This window comes from Tachypleus tridentatus, chromosome 9, assembly GCF_004210375.1.
Source record: "Tachypleus tridentatus isolate NWPU-2018 chromosome 9, ASM421037v1, whole genome shotgun sequence".
Classification (NCBI taxonomy): Eukaryota; Metazoa; Arthropoda; class Merostomata; order Xiphosura; family Limulidae; genus Tachypleus; species Tachypleus tridentatus.
In genome coordinates, this window is record NC_134833.1 from 17,261,546 (window position 1) to 17,280,570 (window position 19,025).

Genomic DNA, 19,025 nt, shown 5'->3' on the forward strand with positions numbered 1-19,025 from the left:
ATATACCTAATACTAGCCAATTTAAGGCCATTCGTACCACGTACAACGTAGAGGTCATTGTTCAATATCCATATCCCTGTATGTATGTCTGTTGCCCTACAGGATTTCTCGAAAACGGCTAAATGGATTTGGGCAAAACATCGTATGGATTTGGATTATAGACCAGTGTAGAGGTGTTTAGTTTTTTTGTGAATCATGGTCGCTGTAAAGTGATGAAAATTGTAACAGTTTCTATGTGTTGGCATAGGGACCGATTTTTCACACTATATCTCAGTCATAAATGTTCAGAGTTTGATTAATCTGGGTGGAAATATGTAGGATATTATATCTCACTTTCCCGCCAGAATTTATGTGTGTTCGTTGAAAATTTTTAATATGCAAAAACATATTCTTTTTTGTTTTGTTTTTGTTTTTGAGAGCCAAATATTTTCAACGCTGCGTGGCAGAGGTGTGTGCTCTACTGAGTGCCCCTCCGGATATATTTGTTTTCTCGATCAGTGAGTATCTAAAGTATTTTCAATAGCAAATTAACTTAGAACTTAGAGTAATAGCTGGTTCGTTCTTGAGTTATTTGACCCATCCGCTTGGATGGTGATCAAGTTGGTTCAGCATCAGGTTATTTACTTCTGTTTGTTTGTTTTGAATTTCGCGCAAAGCTGCACGAGTGTCATCCGAACTAGCCGTCTTTAATTTAGCAGTGTTACACTAAAAAGAAGGCAGCTATTCATCACCACCAACCGTCAACTCTTGGACTACTCTTTTACCGACGAATACTGGAATTGATCGTACATTACAACATCCCCACGGCTGAAAGGGCGAACATGTTTGGTGCTACGGAGATTCGAACTCGCGGAGAACAAAATGAAGGTTAAACACGTAGGTAATAACTGTATTTTAATATTATGTTAACAACGGTGGAATTTGGAAGTGTTTCTTTATTGGGCCGAGTGCCACCTAGTGATTAGTGTTTCAAACTTTGGAGCCGTGGATGCGTTATAAACGTTACAGTATTTAGTTTCACATAATTTGGTGGTGAGTAGTTTCGACTAATTGTCCCACATTTAACCTGTCGCTTCAAAATTAAAGATAGATAGCACTGATAACCCTGTGACAACGTTGCGTGAAATCACACAAAGAAAAGCGTGTTTATGTTGTTTTTTCTGCTAGTATTTTGAAATAAAAGGGAGAAATGTTGTCCTCTGTTTTTTTCATAATACTCAGTTTTAATCGAGGCATCTTTGCATTTTTCTGTTCAGTTATAGGAATATTTTGTGATTTATGAGTTTGAATGCCAATTTTAAGAAATAGGTTTATCCATTACCTTCAGTGGCCCTGTTTTAGTAAGATGTTTCATTTTTCTTATTTCTTTTCCCACGAATGATTGTAGACGGTGACTGGTAGATTTAAGCATAGACGTCCTGAGTTGGTGTGTCCTTATCTGCTATTTATGTTTAATATTCCCTTCCTCCCACTTATATGTGAGGCTAGCGAATGGAGTCTATGGGAGTTGTATCTTTCATTCCACAATGTGGAATCTGTTTCCAAAAATATCTTTCTTAATAATGTACGTTTTACTTTCCTCCCATTGTTTGTATTATATGTATAACCATGTTTGGTTTGTTGAAAGCTAAGTACATAATGCGTATACATTCATGGATACCTTAAGTATACTTTGTTTTATAACAAAGGCTATGTATTTGATTTTCTTATATATGTATAAATATTTATAATGATACAAAATTAGTCCTCACCATTTAACTGCAATATATATATACATATATATATACACATACGGTAATACGTTTTATTTGGTAACATCACAATAAAATCATGAACTTTCAAACATGGTAAAATGATAAAAGTTTCAGGCCATACTTTGATTAAAATTAATAATCCCGAAACATAAAAGCTCTCAAAGATATTAATAAATAAGACTTAATAAAGAAAAATTTGAAAAAATATATGTTTACATTTTTAATCGATTTCATTTTGAAAGTAATTTTTCCGTCATGCTCCTACAAACAAAAAAATAGTACTTACTATATAAAGTCACTTCTCAGGTACTAGTTTCACATAGAAAAGCTGAGAAATAAATGTTTATGTAGCGTAAATCAAGTGTAGAAAAGTTGATGCACATTTAAAGTACATCATAATGTTATAAAAGGCAGGCATATTTACATAAATGACGTATAAGCTATGAAAAAATTATGTCGCGTCCTTCAGATTAGCACAAAATATTGGAACCCGAAGATTGTCATATAAACTAATTTATTATTGTATGATTTTGTAGGGATGCAAGTTCTGGTTCTTACAGTAATCTCTAATAACAAATATCTACTTTTAAACTCCTAGAAGACCTAATGCATGTAGTTAACGGCGTTCTAGAAACTGATGGTCTTTTTATTTTCTCTATTTGATATTATTACTTGATGAAACGATTAATTTAACATTTATAACAGGAAGCAGGCGTTATGTTCTTTGTGGTAACGCTAGATGGCAGTATCGATGCTCACAACCGATGACGTCAGTGAAGGTGACAATGTTTCGACACTTGCTAATGGAGGATGATTTTTATTGCGTGATTTTAAAGGGTATCTGTGGGATATAGAGAAAAAAAACCTTTACTGTGTGACATAAACAGGCAAAAAAACTACTTAGTGAAACATTACACTTAGCTAAAAAAATAAACATTCACTCCAAAAGCGTGTTGTTTTTTATTCAAAACATAAAGCAAAGGGTGTTCGGAAAGTCACTCTGAAGTTTTGTCTGTTAATAAATATATAAGTGCATAGTGACTTTCCGAACACCCTGTATGTCTGAACACTTTTTTTCCTGTTGATATGATTCTTTAGCGCCAACGTAAACGCGTTAGTAACTTACTAAGGCTACTTGGCTAAACAAAATATTATGGTTCCATTTCCTCTACAGTGTACCAAGTCTAGCTTAGTAGCTAACATACTGAACTATGAGGGTTCTAGGTTTGAGTCTCATTATCAAAACAACAACACAAAGCGCTCCGTTTTCGTGGCTGCACATTAGAATAGTGATTGCCCAATGATATACATTATTCATTAGAGTAGCCCAAACATTGATTATGGGTACTAGTTGTCTTATCTGTTCGATACTGTGTATCAGTTCAAATTTAGAGACTGCTAGCACAACTTGTAAACCTTGTGTAGTTCTGAACAAATGTTCGGAATAAATAAACACACCAACCCTTATCAGTGTCTTGTTGCAGAAGGCCTTTTACCTGATAAATACGAACTCATCTCATGAGACTGAGCTAAAAATAATTAATGTGTGGAGAGGGAAGATAAACCATACTAGACAAGTTTAATCGCCCGCAGCTGCTCAGTTCTTTTAGGTTTGTCAGCCTCGAGCTTAGTGGTTGTAGGAATTTGTGAAGAGAAAGTGAATAAAATAGTTCGTACAAATCACACATATAACAATCATATTTATACACGCATGGTTGTAAATATTTGATATAAATAGTAATTTTTTCATACGTCTTAACTTGAAATAAAATGAAACTTCCGAAGTACAGGATACAGATTTTACTTTCAAAATTATTGTGTACATAAGATACGTTTGTTGAGTGCAAAGCTACACAATGGGTTATGTCCATCGAGCAGAATCCAACCCTGTATATTAGCGTTGTTAAGTCCATAAGCCGATCGCAGGACAAATAATTGAAGTCACTTTCATTGTTTGTTTTTGACGTTGTTTGTTGTTAAGCGCAAAACTACACAATAAGCTATCTGTGCTCTGCCAACTGTGGAAATCAAAATTTGAGTTATAAGCCCTTATGCTTACCGCCGAACCACCAAAAGCTTACACATAATAATTAGTTTTGTTTCTTTCTTTCTTTCCTTTTAAATTTCGCACAAAGCTGCACGAGGGCTGTCTGAACTAGGCGTCTCTAATTTAGCTGTAAGACTCAGCTAATCGTCACCACCCACGGCAAACTCTTGGGCTAGTCTTTCACCAACCAGTGGTGGGATTGAATCGTCACTTTATAAAGCCCCCATGGCTTATAGGGCGAGCATGTATGGGGTGACAGGTATTCAAACTCGTAACCTTCAGATTACCAGTCGAGCATCCTAACTACCTGGCGATGCTGGGCCAACTAATTTATATAAACAATTTTTTATTCACAAATTTCAAATTTAACCATCAACCTGATCAAACCCATGTATTTTCATCTTTCGAAGCTCTACTCAAATAAGTGGTTGAGTCTAACAACGTAAGATGCATATTTTTTCTTTATGTTCATTGGTCTTAAGATTTTGGACAGCAGTGTATATTCTTAACACCCAAAACATTATAAATTCTAAACTTAAAGAAAACATATTAGTAAGCATACTGTGTAACTCGATATCGCTTGAATTTGGAGTTGTTTTGGAATCACGTTTCTTAAATACTTCGTTAAGTTAGTTGTTTAGTTGGCGAATGCTCAGTTTTCTGAGAGAACTATAAGTTGAAAGTAAAAAGGATCCACAGGACTAGTCCTAATCACAAAGATATTCATAAGTTTGTTTGTTTGTTTTAATTATTGCTGATAACTAAAATGTTTTAGCACATTTCGTAAATCTAAACACCGACTTCGTAAACAGCAATCCTCAACAAAGTCATAATGTTTTGTAATTTTGTTCCTTTATCCAGTGGCTCAGCGATACCTCTGAAGTTTTACAACCCTATAACCGGGTTTCGATACCTCTGGTGGGTACATCGTAAATAGCCCATTGTAAAGCTGTACATTTAACAACAAGTTCTGTATGAACTCTTCCTGTAACCTTGACGACCATGCGCTATTCTTTGGAAAGAAAAACATAAATGAAAAGACACACAATTCACCAATAAACCTACTGAGTACCTTGGTATCGTTCGAAAAGCCGATACAACATTGGATAAAGCAGAAACAATATGGTTGACATGTTACTGTTTTACTTTCATTCATAAGCTGTTAAATTAGACAATAATCGTAATATTTTCTGAATGACGTATACCGCTGGCGTTCAGTTCTCATGTTTCTTCGAACAGCAAAAACAATAGTTATTTTATTTTCGTGTGTGTGTGTGCGTGCGTGTGTTTCTTTTAACACAAAACCATGTTGGTTTATCTGTTTTGTACATCAAGGAGAATCGAACTTCGGATTTTTGCGTTGTAAGTTCGTAAGCTTACCGTTGACCCAAGGTGGAGGAGGGCATTCATGGCTTATGAAAAGGCACTTACATACAACCGCGGATTAAGTCATGGGCTTGCCGGACTGAAGTCTAGGACTCTCACACTAATTAGGTCTGAAGTTATGACTATAAATATATTGCACCTAGAGGTTCTATCTCGAAGGGGTCTCTATAAGTTGAAAAGCCGAGGAACAATAAAACCCTTAATTCGATCTTGCTTATATAGCTACGACGACTGGTCTCATTTGGTATAAATATTTTGTTCGTTTTACAACAAACGATTTCATACTGGTAATTGTACGAGCATTTAATTCAGATTGTTGGAGTCATATGCTTGGTAAAGAAAACACATTGTTCTAAATGCGTCCCTAAAAATAAAAAAAACACCTTTTCCCTCACAAAAGTGTGTGCTTGTGTATCGCACATATCTATAACGGAAATCCACGGTAGAAAATACGGTTTGTCTGATACCTATTCCATTGTATTCAAAATGAACGTTTCTAGGACGATAGGTCAAGTCAGACGTCCGCTTTATTTGGAGAATGTTCATTCCAAACATATTTGTTACATCCTAATAGAATTTCCGTCGTAAACAGCGTCTCTAGGGAAATAACACAACATTTTGTGTGTATGTGTTATTCTGAAGGTGATGTGTTATAACTTGTTTGTGGTGAGAATTCGGTGTTGTGTTTTACTAACAATAGTTGCAAACGACGTAAATATTATTTTGTATTTCTCAGCCTTTAAATAACAAACGTAGACTCACTTACTTAAGGGCACTTACTATGGTATGGCCAGGTGGTTTAGAACACTAGACTTGTAATTTTAGGGTCGCGGGTTTGAATCCCCGTCACACCTAATATGCTCGCCCTTTCAACTGGTCAATCTTATTATTCGTTGGTAAAAGAGTAGCTCAAGAGTTGGCGGTGGGTGGTGATGATTAGCTGCCTTCCTTCTAGTCTTACACTGCAAAATTAGGGACGGCTAGCGAAGATAGCTCTCATGTAGCTTTGCGCGAAATTAAAAAAAACACACAAAATACTTACTTAGAGACAATGATTTAGTACAAAAGGCATAATGGAAAATTCAAATCAACTTAGTGAGAATTTTTAATGTTATGTTTGATTACTTCTATATAAATATAATATAATGATATACAGTATACCCTCACCTATTCGCGGTTCCCCATTCGCGGCCCATATATTCGCGGGTTAGGCTCTTAACCCTATCGCATCGTATGCCGGTATACCGGGCTAACGTCATAAAACAGAATGCTCGGTAAACCAGGTTTTTGTAGGTCATAGAAACTAAAAGCGCTTTTCGAGGGTATGTCTGTATTTACTCTCTCAAGCAGTTTTATCGATTGACGTCTTTATCGAACAATTATTACTGAATTGTACTGTACTGTATTATTATTACCTGAACTGTGCGTACTGTATTTATCTGTCTAAGTTTGCCTTTAAATTTGTTCCACTTTCTGTCAATTCTAATACATGTGTTGTACGCATAGAAAATGACTTTACGGTACAGTAATACAGTATGGGTAACTATACTATGCGGTGTTACTGTCCTTCTGTACCTACGTTTCTTTTTGATTAAAATATTGTTGCAGTACAAAATTAAAATGTGTTTACATTATCATTACTACATTAGTGAAATACATGACTGCATGCAGTATTACTACATTATTACTGTATTAATGAGTAAGAGTGTCTTTAGAAAGTGTCTGGGAAGCATTTAGTACCGTATATAATCTCATACATAGAAGTTTTAAAACTTAATCCAATATTCGCGGTTTTCGCTATTCGCGGGGGGGGGGTGTGTGTACCCCGTAACGAATAGCGAGCTCTGTATAATATAATATATTCCCTCCACCCCAAAAATAAACTATTCATATAATTTATTTTATTACCAACACAAGTTTAACACTTATAATAAAAATAACTCAATATAAGTGTAGAATATCATATAATGTTCATAGTTACCTTTATAATTACCTGGAAAATTCAGATCACATTATTTAATATATCTTTAGATGTTTATTGTACGTATCCTTGAAGGCAATCTCCACCCTGTTGATAAAGTGATTCGGAAAGAAAACAAAATAAAAAATTCAGTATGGCGTCCTACCCTTCAGAACCCAGTTAAGTGTATTTCTGGTGCTTATTTGACCTTGACGTTTACAGATGCCTTCATTATATGACAACCAGTTCAATAGCCAGAAGTAGATATGAGGTTCCGGAACGTTATTTCGTGCACGTTGGGGTAGAGGAGGGTATTATATTACGTCAAGGTAAGAAAAACATACCAGCAACATTTGATTGCAGGCCAAATATATATTCTATAAACATAATTGCGTTTGTAAATAAACACAAAAAAAAAATGTTATTTCGCAACAAAACAAATTTGTGTGAGCTTTTAACACAATTGACTCTTGTGGCGGCATAAACACACAATACCAGCCGTTGTTGTCGTTGTGATTGGTATGTGCATTTTTTTTTATAATAGTCGTAATTTCATATTGTTGCTGATACCTGAAAACAGTTTCACAACGAATACTCGTTTTGTTAGAGACGTTAGATGCCAATGAAGTGACAACTGTGTCCAATAAAAACTGATATGATTAATTATTTAACGAACTAAATCTAGTAAAAAGATAGAGGTCGCTTTATAACAGGTCGCTTGGTAACAGTCATACTTCTTAAGACCTTCCGATTAAAAAATATCTTAAATTACGTTTAGAAACACAGTGTGTTGAAGAATGAATTTATAGTCTCTCAGCGGAAAGTGTGAATAATTATTGACACGTTAAAATTCGGTGTTCGATTTCCTGCGTTGAACAAAGCACAAATAACTCATTCTGCAGTTTTATACTAAAAACAAACAAACAAACGGGATAACATTTAGGTTAAAAAACAAAAAGAACCCTCTAACCTCTGAAAGTTAAGGCACAGAAAAATAATTTCTTAAAGTGCCAGAATTAAAAATTGAAGAAAAGGTTTGACAAGAAACATAACAAATTTAATGACCAAAATAAATTAACAAAAAGCAAATAAAACATTAAACATTTAAATAACAAGACAAACAAAAACTTTATAATCCTGACGTAGGAAAAAAAACACTATAATCCTGACGTAGGAAAAAAAAACACTATAAATCCTGACGTAGGAAAAAAAACACTATAATCCTGACGTAGGAAAAAAAACACTTTATAATCCTGACGTAGGAAAAACAAACTTTATAATCCTGACGTAGGAAAAACACACTTTATAATCCTGACGTGGGAAAAAAACACTATAATAATAATCTGACGTAGGAAAAAAAACACTATAATAATCCTGACGTAGGAAAAAAACAAACTTTATAATCCTGACGTAGGGAAAAACACTTTATAAATCCTGACGTAGGAAAAAAACACTATAATCCTGACGTAGGAAAAAAACACTATAATTCTGACGTAGGAAAAAAACACTTTATAATCCTGACGTAGGAAAAAAACACTATAATCCTGACGTAGGAAAAACAAACTTTATAATCCTGACGTAGGAAAAACAACTTTATAATCCTGACGTAGGAAAAACAAAACTATAATCCTGACGTAGGGAAAAAAACACTATAATCCTGACGTGGGAAAAAAAACAAACTTATAATCCTGACGTAGGAAAAAAAAACACTTTATAATCCTGACGTAGGAAAAAAACACTATAATCCTGACGTAGGAAAAAAACACTATAATTCTAACGTAGGAAAAAACAAACTTTATAATCCTGACGTAGGAAAAACACTTTATAATCCTGACGTAGGAAAAAAACACTTTATAATCCTGACGTAGGAAAAAAAAACTATAATCCTGACGTAGGAAAAACACTATAATCCTGACGTAGGAAAAACAAACTTTATAATCCTGACGTAGGAAAAAACACTTTATAATCCTGACGTAGGAAAAAAACACTATAATCCTAACGTAGGAAAAAAAAAACTTTATAATCCTAGCATTAAAAAATTTCATAATTGTTTCGTAGAAAAAAAATCATAATCGCGGCGTGGGAAAAAACACTTTATAATCCTGGTATGTATGTGTGTGTTTTCTTATGGCAAAACCACGATCGGTTTATCTGAATTTACCTTACCGCTGTACCAGCATGATACTATAATTCTTCTGTTGAAAGGAAGAAATGAATGAGTTTCATCTGTGAAAATTATGAGCTCAAAATATAACAGAAATGTTTACACTAAACAGGTACTAATTGTTTCCAGGTACCACGTGTGAGATTACTGATAATGTAAGCGACTGTAGAAAAGAACACCAAGATATGATTGTAAGTTGAATCGAAACTTAAAACTTATGTCATTCTGTATACAAGTACATATTCTAAAAGCCCATAAGTGAAAGTAAATGAGGAATAGGCTATAATATGTCAACCATATTACATCTGGTTTCTTCAGTGTCGGAGAGCTTTAGCCTAATATTAGGGCGCATCAGGTCGGCTGGCCTTCGTCAGACACAATAACAGTCTAGACACTTTATGTTTCACTACTGAATTTTATACGGTTTGTTTGTTTTTTTTTGTTTTGGAATTTCGCACAAAGCTACTCGAGGGCTATCTGTGCTAGCCGTCCCTAATTTAGCAGTGTAAGACTAGAGGGAAGGCAGCTAGTCATCACCACCCACCGACAACTCTTGGGCTACTCTTTTTACCAACGAATAGTGGGATTGACCGTCACATTATACGCCCCACGGCTGGGAGGGCGAGCATGTTTAGCGCGACGCGGGAGCGAACCCGCGACCCTCGGATTACGAGTCGCACGCCTTACGCGCTTGGCCATGCCAGGCCAATTTTTATACGGACTTACAAGGATAGAAACCGGGTTTCGATAACCGTGGTAGGTAGAGCACAGATAGCCCTTTATGTAGCTTTGCGCTTAACTACAAACAAACTAATATACTTCTTGAACAACAGATGTTTGGATATAAATCAGATTAAGCAAGTGTATTTTAATCCTTATGAATTTTATTTATGTTATTAACAAATAAGATATTTAGGTGAGAAGTACACAAAATTATTTTCTTCATATACTTACATTTTTCTATAAATATCAGGAGTTGATTCTACAGCAGCGTCACCTAGTGGATGGGATGATGGAAAATGCTTGGTTCTGGGAAGAGTCATAATGAGAAGAGGTCCCATAGGATAGTCAGATTTGAGTTGTAGGGGGGCTGGGGTGTATAACTCAGGATTCCCAATAGTAGATATCGTATTTTGCTCGTATCTTCTCTTGTCGACAACTCCAGTCTTTCGCCAACGAAGATACCAAAAGTATACGGCCAACGTCAGAACAGCAAGAGTTAAACAAAAGAGACCACCAAGAAAGAGTGCAAGACCCGTTTGCCAAAAAACAACTCCCAGGACGAGCAAAATGACACCAGCAACAAAGAGGAAAACGATAGTTCCAAACCATATCTTTAGGAACAAAGCTCTGGAAAGTTTTTCCTTGGGAACGTGATAAATAGTGTGGCCTCTTGGTGATCCATTGTGTTGGCTATGGCCTCTCGGTGGTCCATTGTATTGGTTATGGCCTCTTGGTGGTCCATTATGTTGACTTATTCCTGGTGACTGGACTTTCATGGCTACAAAAATATTGAAAATGTCTTTAAAAAATTACCTAAAATAGTTCAATTTTCTTAGAAAAAAAACCGCCATATTGCTTCCTCACTTCTTGTTTAATATCTAGTTAAACTGAAAGTGTTAATGCCCATACCAGCAATTCTGATATATATTAATAACTAGTTAAATAAATCTTTTTCACATAAAAATTAATCCCTGATGGAAAATAAAAGGAAGCAATGGCCATAAACAAATAAACAACAGTTTGATGAATACGTTAAGAATCGATACACCATAGTTTTAAGAAAGGCACAAATCGATACACCATAGTTTTAAGAAAGGTACAAATCGATACACCATAGTTTTAAGAAAGACACAAATCGATACACCATAGTTTAAGAAAGGCACAAATCGATACACCATAGTTTTAAGAAAGGCACAAATCGATACACCATAGTTTTAAGAAAGGCACAAATCGATACACCATAGTTTTAAGAAAGGCACAAGTCGATACACCATAGTTTTAAGAAAGGCACAAATCGATACACCATAATTTTAAGAAAGGTACAAATCGATACACCATAGTTTTAAGAAAGACACAAATCGATACACCATAGTTTAAGAAAGGCACAAATCGATACACCATAGTTTTAAGAAAGGCACAAATCGATACACCATAGTTTTAAGAAAGGCACAAATCGATACACCATAGTTTTAAGAAAGGCATAAATCGATACACCATAGTTTTAAGAAGGCACAAATCGATACACCATAGTTTTAAGAAAATACAAATCGATACACCATAGTTTTAAGAAAGACACAAATCGATACACCATAGTTTTAAGAAAGGTACAAATCGATACACCATAGTTTTAAGAAAGGCACAAATCGATACACCATAGTTTTAAGAAAGGCACAAATCGATACACCATAGTTTTAAGAAAAATACAAATCGATACACCATAGTTTTAAGAAAGACACAAATCGATACACCATAGTTTTAAGAAAATACAAATCGATACACCATAGTTTTAAGAAAGACACAAATCGATACACCATAGTTTTAAGAAAGACACAAATCGATACACAAATCGATACACCATAGTTTTAAGAAAGACACAAATCGATACACCATAGTTTTAAGAAAGACACAAATCGATACACCATAGTTTTAAGAAAGGTACAAATCGATACACCATAGTTTTAAGAAAGGCACAAATCGATACACCATAGTTTTAAGAAAGGCACAAATCGATACACCATAGTTTTAAGAAAGGTACAAATCGATACACCATAGTTTTAAGAAAGGTACAAGTCGATACACCATAGTTTTAAGAAAGGCACAAATCGATACACCATAGTTTTAAGAAAGGCACAAATCGATACACCATAGTTTTAAGAAAGGTACAAATCGATACACCATAGTTTTAAGAAAGTTACAAATCGATACACCATAGTTTTAAGAAAGGCACAAATCGATACACCATAGTTTTAAGAAAATACAAATCGATACACCATAGTTTTAAGAAAGACACAAATCGATACACCATAGTTTTAAGAAAAATACAAATCGATACACCATAGTTTTAAGAAAGACACAAATCGATACACCATAGTTTAAAGAAAGACACAAATCGATACACCATAGTTTTAAGAAAGGTACAAATCGATACACCCATAGTTTTAAGAAAGGCACAAATCGATACACCATAGTTTTAAGAAAGGCACAAATCGATACACCATGGTTTTAAGAAAGGCATAAATCGATACACCATAGTTTTAAGAAAGGCACAAATCGATACACCATGGTTTTAAGAAAAATACAAATCGATACACCATAGTTTTAAGAAAGACACAAATCGATACACCATGGTTTTAAGAAGGTACAAATCGATACACCATAGTTTTAAGAAAGGCACAAATCGATACACCATAGTTTTAAGAAAGGCACAAATCGATACACCATAGTTTTAAGAAAGGTACAAATCGATACACCATAGTTTTAAGAAAGGTACAAGTCGATACACCATAGTTTTAAGAAAGGCACAAATCGATACACCATAGTTTTAAGAAAGGCACAAATCGATACACCATAGTTTTAAGAAAGTTACAAATCGATACACCATAGTTTTAAGAAAGGCACAAGTCGATACACCATAGTTTTAAGAAAGGCACAAATCGATACACCATAGTTTTAAGAAAGGTACAAATCGATACACCATAGTTTTAAGAAAGACACGAATCGATACACCATAGTTTAAGAAAGGCACAAATCGATACACCATGGTTTTAAGAAAGGCACAAATCGATACACCATAGTTTTAAGAAAGGCACAAATCGATACATCATAGTTTTAAGAAAGGCATAAATCGATACACCATAGTTTTAAGAAAGGTACAAATCGATACACCATAGTTTTAAGAAAGGTACAAATCGATACACCATAGTTTTAAGAAAGTTACAAATCGATACACCATAGTTTTAAGAAAGGCACAAGTCGATACACCATAGTTTTAAGAAAGGCACAAATCGATACACCATAGTTTTAAGAAAAATACAAATCGATACACCATAGTTTTAAGAAAGACACAAATCGATACACCATAGTTTTAAGAAAAATACAAATCGATACACCATAGTTTTAAGAAAGACACAAATCGATACACCATAGTTTTAAGAAAGACACAAATCGATACACCATAGTTTTAAGAAAATACAAATCGATACACCATAGTTTTAAGAAAGACACAAATCGATACACCATAGTTTTAAGAAAGACACAAATCGATACACCATGGTTTTAAGAAAGGTACAAATCGATACACCATAGTTTTAAGAAAGGCACAAATCGATACACCATAGTTTTAAGAAAGGCACAAATCGATACACCATGGTTTTAAGAAAGGTACAAATCGATACACCATGGTTTTAAGAAAGGTACAAGTCGATACACCATAGTTTTAAGAAAGGCACAAATCGATACACCATAGTTTTAAGAAGGCACAAATCGATACACCATAGTTTTTAAGAAAGGTACAAATCGATACACCATAGTTTTAAGAAAGTTACAAATCGATACACCATAGTTTTAAGAAAGGCACAAATCGATACACCATAGTTTTAAGAAAATACAAATCGATACACCATAGTTTTAAGAAAGACACAAATCGATACACCATAGTTTTAAGAAAATACAAATCGATACACCATAGTTTTAAGAAAGACACAAATCGATACACCATAGTTTTAAGAAAGGTACAAATCGATACACCATAGTTTTAAGAAAGGCACAAATCGATACACCATAGTTTTAAGAAAGGTACAAATCGATACACCATAGTTTTAAGAATGACACAAATCGATACACCATAGTTTTAAGAAAGGCACAAGTCGATACACCATAGTTTTAAGAAAGGCACAAATCGATACACCATAGTTTTAAGAAAGACACAAATCGATACACCATGGTTTTAAGAAAAATACAAATCGATACACCATGGTTTTAAGAAAGACACAAATCGATACACCATAGTTTTAAGAAGGTACAAATCGATACACCATAGTTTTAAGAAAGGCACAAATCGATACACCATAGTTTTAAGAAAGGCACAAATCGATACACCATAGGTTTTAAGAAGGGTACAAATCGATACACCATAGTTTTAAGAAAGGTACAAGTCGATACACCATAGTTTTAAGAAAGGCACAAATCGATACACCATGGTTTTAAGAAAGGCACAAATCGATACACCATAGTTTTCTAGAAGGGAAGTAGTTTACATTTTTTTTCATAGATTTATATATCTTCTGTTGTTCCTAATCCTTGGTGCAGTTCATAAAAAAAAACTGCTAACTTGAATGGGACTTTCTGTGTGTGTGTGTGTGTATGAAAGTAACAGAGGGTTAAGTTTGAAAATGTAAAAACGAAAACTCAAAATATGCGCTTTAACTGTTTGTTTGCCGTAAGCCTTAGAAGGAGTAGTCAATGTAAATCGATACAAACGGACCAATCAGCGACGAGTTGATTAAAGGTTACTGCACTCAAAGTATGTGTAACCACGTGGATACACGAACAGAATAATAATAATAATATGAACGCAGAAAATTTTAATGGGAGAAGTCGTTGTGCTATGATGTTTACACTTAACAAGCTAGGCTGTTATTTACGCGTTTACGTGAGAGAATCTCAAATTATAAACCTGATTGTTTATAGATGCCTCCACTTGTGTAATTGTAAGACACTTCAGTGGACAGTTCAAGATTTGTTTGTTTTGAATTTCGCGCAAAGCTACCCGAGGGCTAACTGTGCTAGCCGTCCCTAGTTTAGCAGTGTAAGACTAGAGGGAAGGCAGCTAGTCATCACCACCCACCGCCAATTCTTGGGCTACTCTTTTACCAACGAATAGTGGGATTGACCATCACGTTATAACGCCCTACGGCTGAAGGGCGAGCATGTTTGGTGCGAGCGGGATTCGAACCCGCGACCCTCGGATTACGAGTCGAATGCCTTAACTCGTTTGGCCATGCCAGGCCCCACAGTAGAAGAACAAAAATTGAAAAAAATATTTATAAATACTATATTTATCAGCACTGCTCGAACCTCCATTTAAGGATTGTGATCTGATAAAAAATTGAGTAATTTAGCATTTTCGAGTTTTTGTACTTGAAAGGATCAATCACACATCTGAATTCATTTCTTAACAAATTACAATAACTTAGACTAAAAATAGTTTTTTTGTTATAATTATACACAACGTAAGGAGAGTTTCTGTTATTTTGTTGACGTTTATAAAATAATTCATTTTTTGATCATGTATGCCAATTAAGTGGACTGGTTTGAAAGTTTGTTTTTGAATTTCACGCAAAGCTACACGAGGGCTATCTGCGCTAACTTAGCAGTGTAAGACTACTCTATTACCAACGAATAATGGGATTGACCGTCACATTATAACGACCCCACGGCTGAAAGAGCGAGCATGTTTGGAGCAATAGGATTCGAACCCCTTAACCCATCTGGCAATACCGGGCCAAGATCTGAAAGTATGTATGTATCACGAAACTAATTTTTCTGTATAACTTACATTCATAGTCTCTTTGAAGTTCAAATGTCAAATAATCAACAAGTTTCTATACAGACCTCATTAACTTGACCACTTGGCATTTAGGCTTATCCAATGAACATTTTTCAGAGCTGGTTTTCACAGTTAAAAACTGGCATACATGCTTCATGACGTCTGTAGTATCATGTATTCTACAAGAGCAAATATTTATTGGTACAGATAGATAGGTGTAAGATAACGTGACACAGTGAAGTTTCTCACGAGTGAGAGGCAGACATGAAATATCAGCTTTCAACAAGATGATACTGATAGTAGTAGTTTGAGTATTAAGCTCCGTGTATCGTGAAGTACTCTATACCTTTGGTTAAGAAAAACAACCTGCAACAAGCGAACTTTTCTGGATTTGATAATTTGATAGCCTGATATTTTGAGATTATCCAAACTTGTTCATACATAAAGTTTGTTCGTTTATTTATGAATTTCACAAAACTACTTAAGGGCTATCTGCGTTAACCGTCCTTAATTTAGCAGTATAAGACCAGAGGGAAGGCAGCCAGTCATCACCACCAACTGCCAACTCTTGGGCTACTCTGTTACCGAAATTCGTCACATTATAACACAAACACACCCACGACTGAAGCGTATTTGGTGGGCCGGGGATTCGAGCATGTGAGTCTCAGATATTGAGTCAAGTGCCCCTAACCACCTGACCATTTCAGAAAAGAAACTCTTTAAAATAATGCAGCTTTTAATACTTCACGAAAATAACACAGTTGGTTACTTTTTTTTTCTTGTGTATAACTTTCGTCCTGTAGAACATTCATAATTCTTAGCTACAAAAACATACATGAATGGAAGTAAGCCTATTCGGTTAACAATATCCTAAGACATTAGGTGGTACTCGGTAAAGGCCTAACAGTAATATTCGAATCTATAACAATAACATTTCAACTCAATAGCCATTACATAACTCATAGTTACAATTTATATCAATATTTGTGACACAAATGACACATTATTAGTGAAATTCGTTACAAAGGAATGACACGAAACTAACTTACCATCTAACTTACAGTCTCATATGTATATATATATATATATATATATACACATTGGAAAAGTTTACGTTAAATTACCTCAATTTGGTGTGCAATAAAAGTTGCGTGGTTAAAGGACGTCTGCGTCAACTTAAAAGTACACACAGTACATAAAAATGCTTACAGATGTCGCTATCTATAACATACGGCCAAATAGGTATACTTATATCACCTTATTTTGTTATCTTTTAAGTAATGCTGGCTGAATTTAAACACAAGATCGTACAGCCGAGAGATAGACACCAGGTGGTGTTTTGAGATCGGTTATTGAGTTATCTAGCCACCTAACTTGTATATTGGCATCTATGTACGCACACGTGTCGGTCAAAACTTTGAGGTCGTTACTTCATGCAAGCGGCACTTTTGATCACGCAAGATACGCAAATTCGAACCCTAATGAGTGTACAGACCTAAACTTTTCATTTTCAGTGTTATTTTATCATCGTCTGTATGAGTAATATGTAAGCTCATACCGTAATAAAGAAGATAATCCGATAAGTAAGTCATAAAACAAGTATATTAAAGTACAAGAAAGTTTACTAACATAGCTAGGCGTTGCTAGTGATAAATGTTTCGGGCTGCTTTTCGAAAGTCCAATGTTCGAAGAGCGATACCGCTGCAAATTCGCTGCATTTTTTATTTTGGAAGCGTTAAAAGGTGACAGTTAATTCCGTCATTCGGATCTAGGAGCCGAATGAAAGTCCATGAGACAAAGTTGCTGCTGACTGGCTTTAAAGTCTAAAATTCTGGTAAGGTTGAAAATACTAACTGATGTTGAGCGAGTTTGATAACAGCAAATACACACTATCTAATGTATTGCCGATTTATAGCAATGTAAACACAATTCGTTGTTAGTTTAACTTGCCTTTTCCTGTATATCAAAAATTTTGCTTCAACAAATTAAATTACTTAAGAATAAAAAATACTACACTAGGCCTAACACTTATATTTCTGTAATTCTATGCAGTATGCGTAAGTCGAATAGGTAATAAAAACTAATGTTATTTTCTTTAAATGCTAGATGAAATGCTTCTTAGTACGATATCAAATAATACCATTTAAAACTACTAATTATTATTATGTGATAACACGCGAGCCTCTAACGAACCGCATTTTTTTTTAATAGAAAATTTCATTTCTTATTTCGGCAGGCATGGCACGTTCAGATGGTTCGGGCACTTGCAATCTGTAGGCGCGCGGCTTCGAAACCCCGTCCCACCAAACATACTCGCCCTTTTGGCGTTATAAAGCGACCTGTCAATCTCACTATTCATTGGTAAGAGAGGAGTTCAAGAGTTGGCGCGTGAGTGGTGATGACGAGTTGCCTTTCCGTTCATTGTGAAATTAGGAACGGTTGTAGTAGAGAGCCTTGATGTAGCTTTGCGCGAAATTCAAACATACGTGTTTCGATTTTCCTAGATTTTTTATAATCACTTTCAACCTTCTTATTCCTGTGTTATCCTGTTTTTTAATCCTCCATGGGATGTTTCACCTATCAAGTTCTTGGTAGTAAACCTATTCTGCAAATATTTTTGTGTTGAACAACTAAAATTATATAACATATATTCAAATAGTTTTTCTTACCCATATCTTTATGTTAAACTTGCGAAACTGCAGACTTTTGACAGTCTTGGAAAAGGGAAGGACAAGTAGACACACACGAATAGTACAAAGTTTCATCATTCTAACCTGTTAACGTGCTTGAAATTTCAATATTGATTACTTTAATGCATCCGTTGTCTATATTTTCATACACGAAGACTGGAGTTTTAGCTAGCTAAACAGCATATAAATGTAGAAAAAATATAAACTCATATGTAAGTTTTCAAATATACTTCCTGGTTAAAGTATATGGCATAATTTCCCACCAGGACTAGAATAGTATTATACGCTATAAGTTCTAAGTATTATGCTTGGTTCGATTCATTCTATAGCAAGGGAAATTTGTTTTGCTTTGAATTCCCCGCAACTTCACGAGGGCTATCTGCGCTAGCCGTCTTGATTTAGCAGTGTAAGACGAGAGGAAAGGCAATTAATCATCACCACCCACCGCCAACTACTACGATTTCATGATTCTAC

The 19,025-nt window shown here is 34.9% G+C and overlaps 1 protein-coding gene across 3 annotated transcripts in view; it reads right to left on the minus strand.

Annotated features, from left to right (window-relative positions):
- The window catches only part of LOC143224788 (uncharacterized), a 53,046-nt gene extending 37,099 nt beyond the window's left edge, over nucleotides 1–15,947 (minus strand). Inside the window, exons 1-3 of one of the 3 annotated variants that reach the window (XM_076453091.1) lie at nucleotides 15,927–15,947; nucleotides 10,266–10,812; nucleotides 2,008–2,595 (exon numbers count right to left, since the gene is read on the minus strand). In XM_076453091.1, the coding sequence (XP_076309206.1) occupies nucleotides 2,490–2,595; nucleotides 10,266–10,810 (651 nt within the window). In that variant the 5' untranslated portion in view covers nucleotides 10,811–10,812; nucleotides 15,927–15,947 and the 3' untranslated portion in view covers nucleotides 2,008–2,489. Of the gene's footprint in view, nucleotides 1–2,007; nucleotides 2,596–10,265; nucleotides 10,813–14,569; nucleotides 14,591–15,926 lie in introns of those variants that run through there. The other 2 variants (XM_076453092.1, XM_076453093.1) reach the window with 2 other exon arrangements.
- Between the last annotated feature and the right edge of the window lie 3,078 nt (nucleotides 15,948–19,025).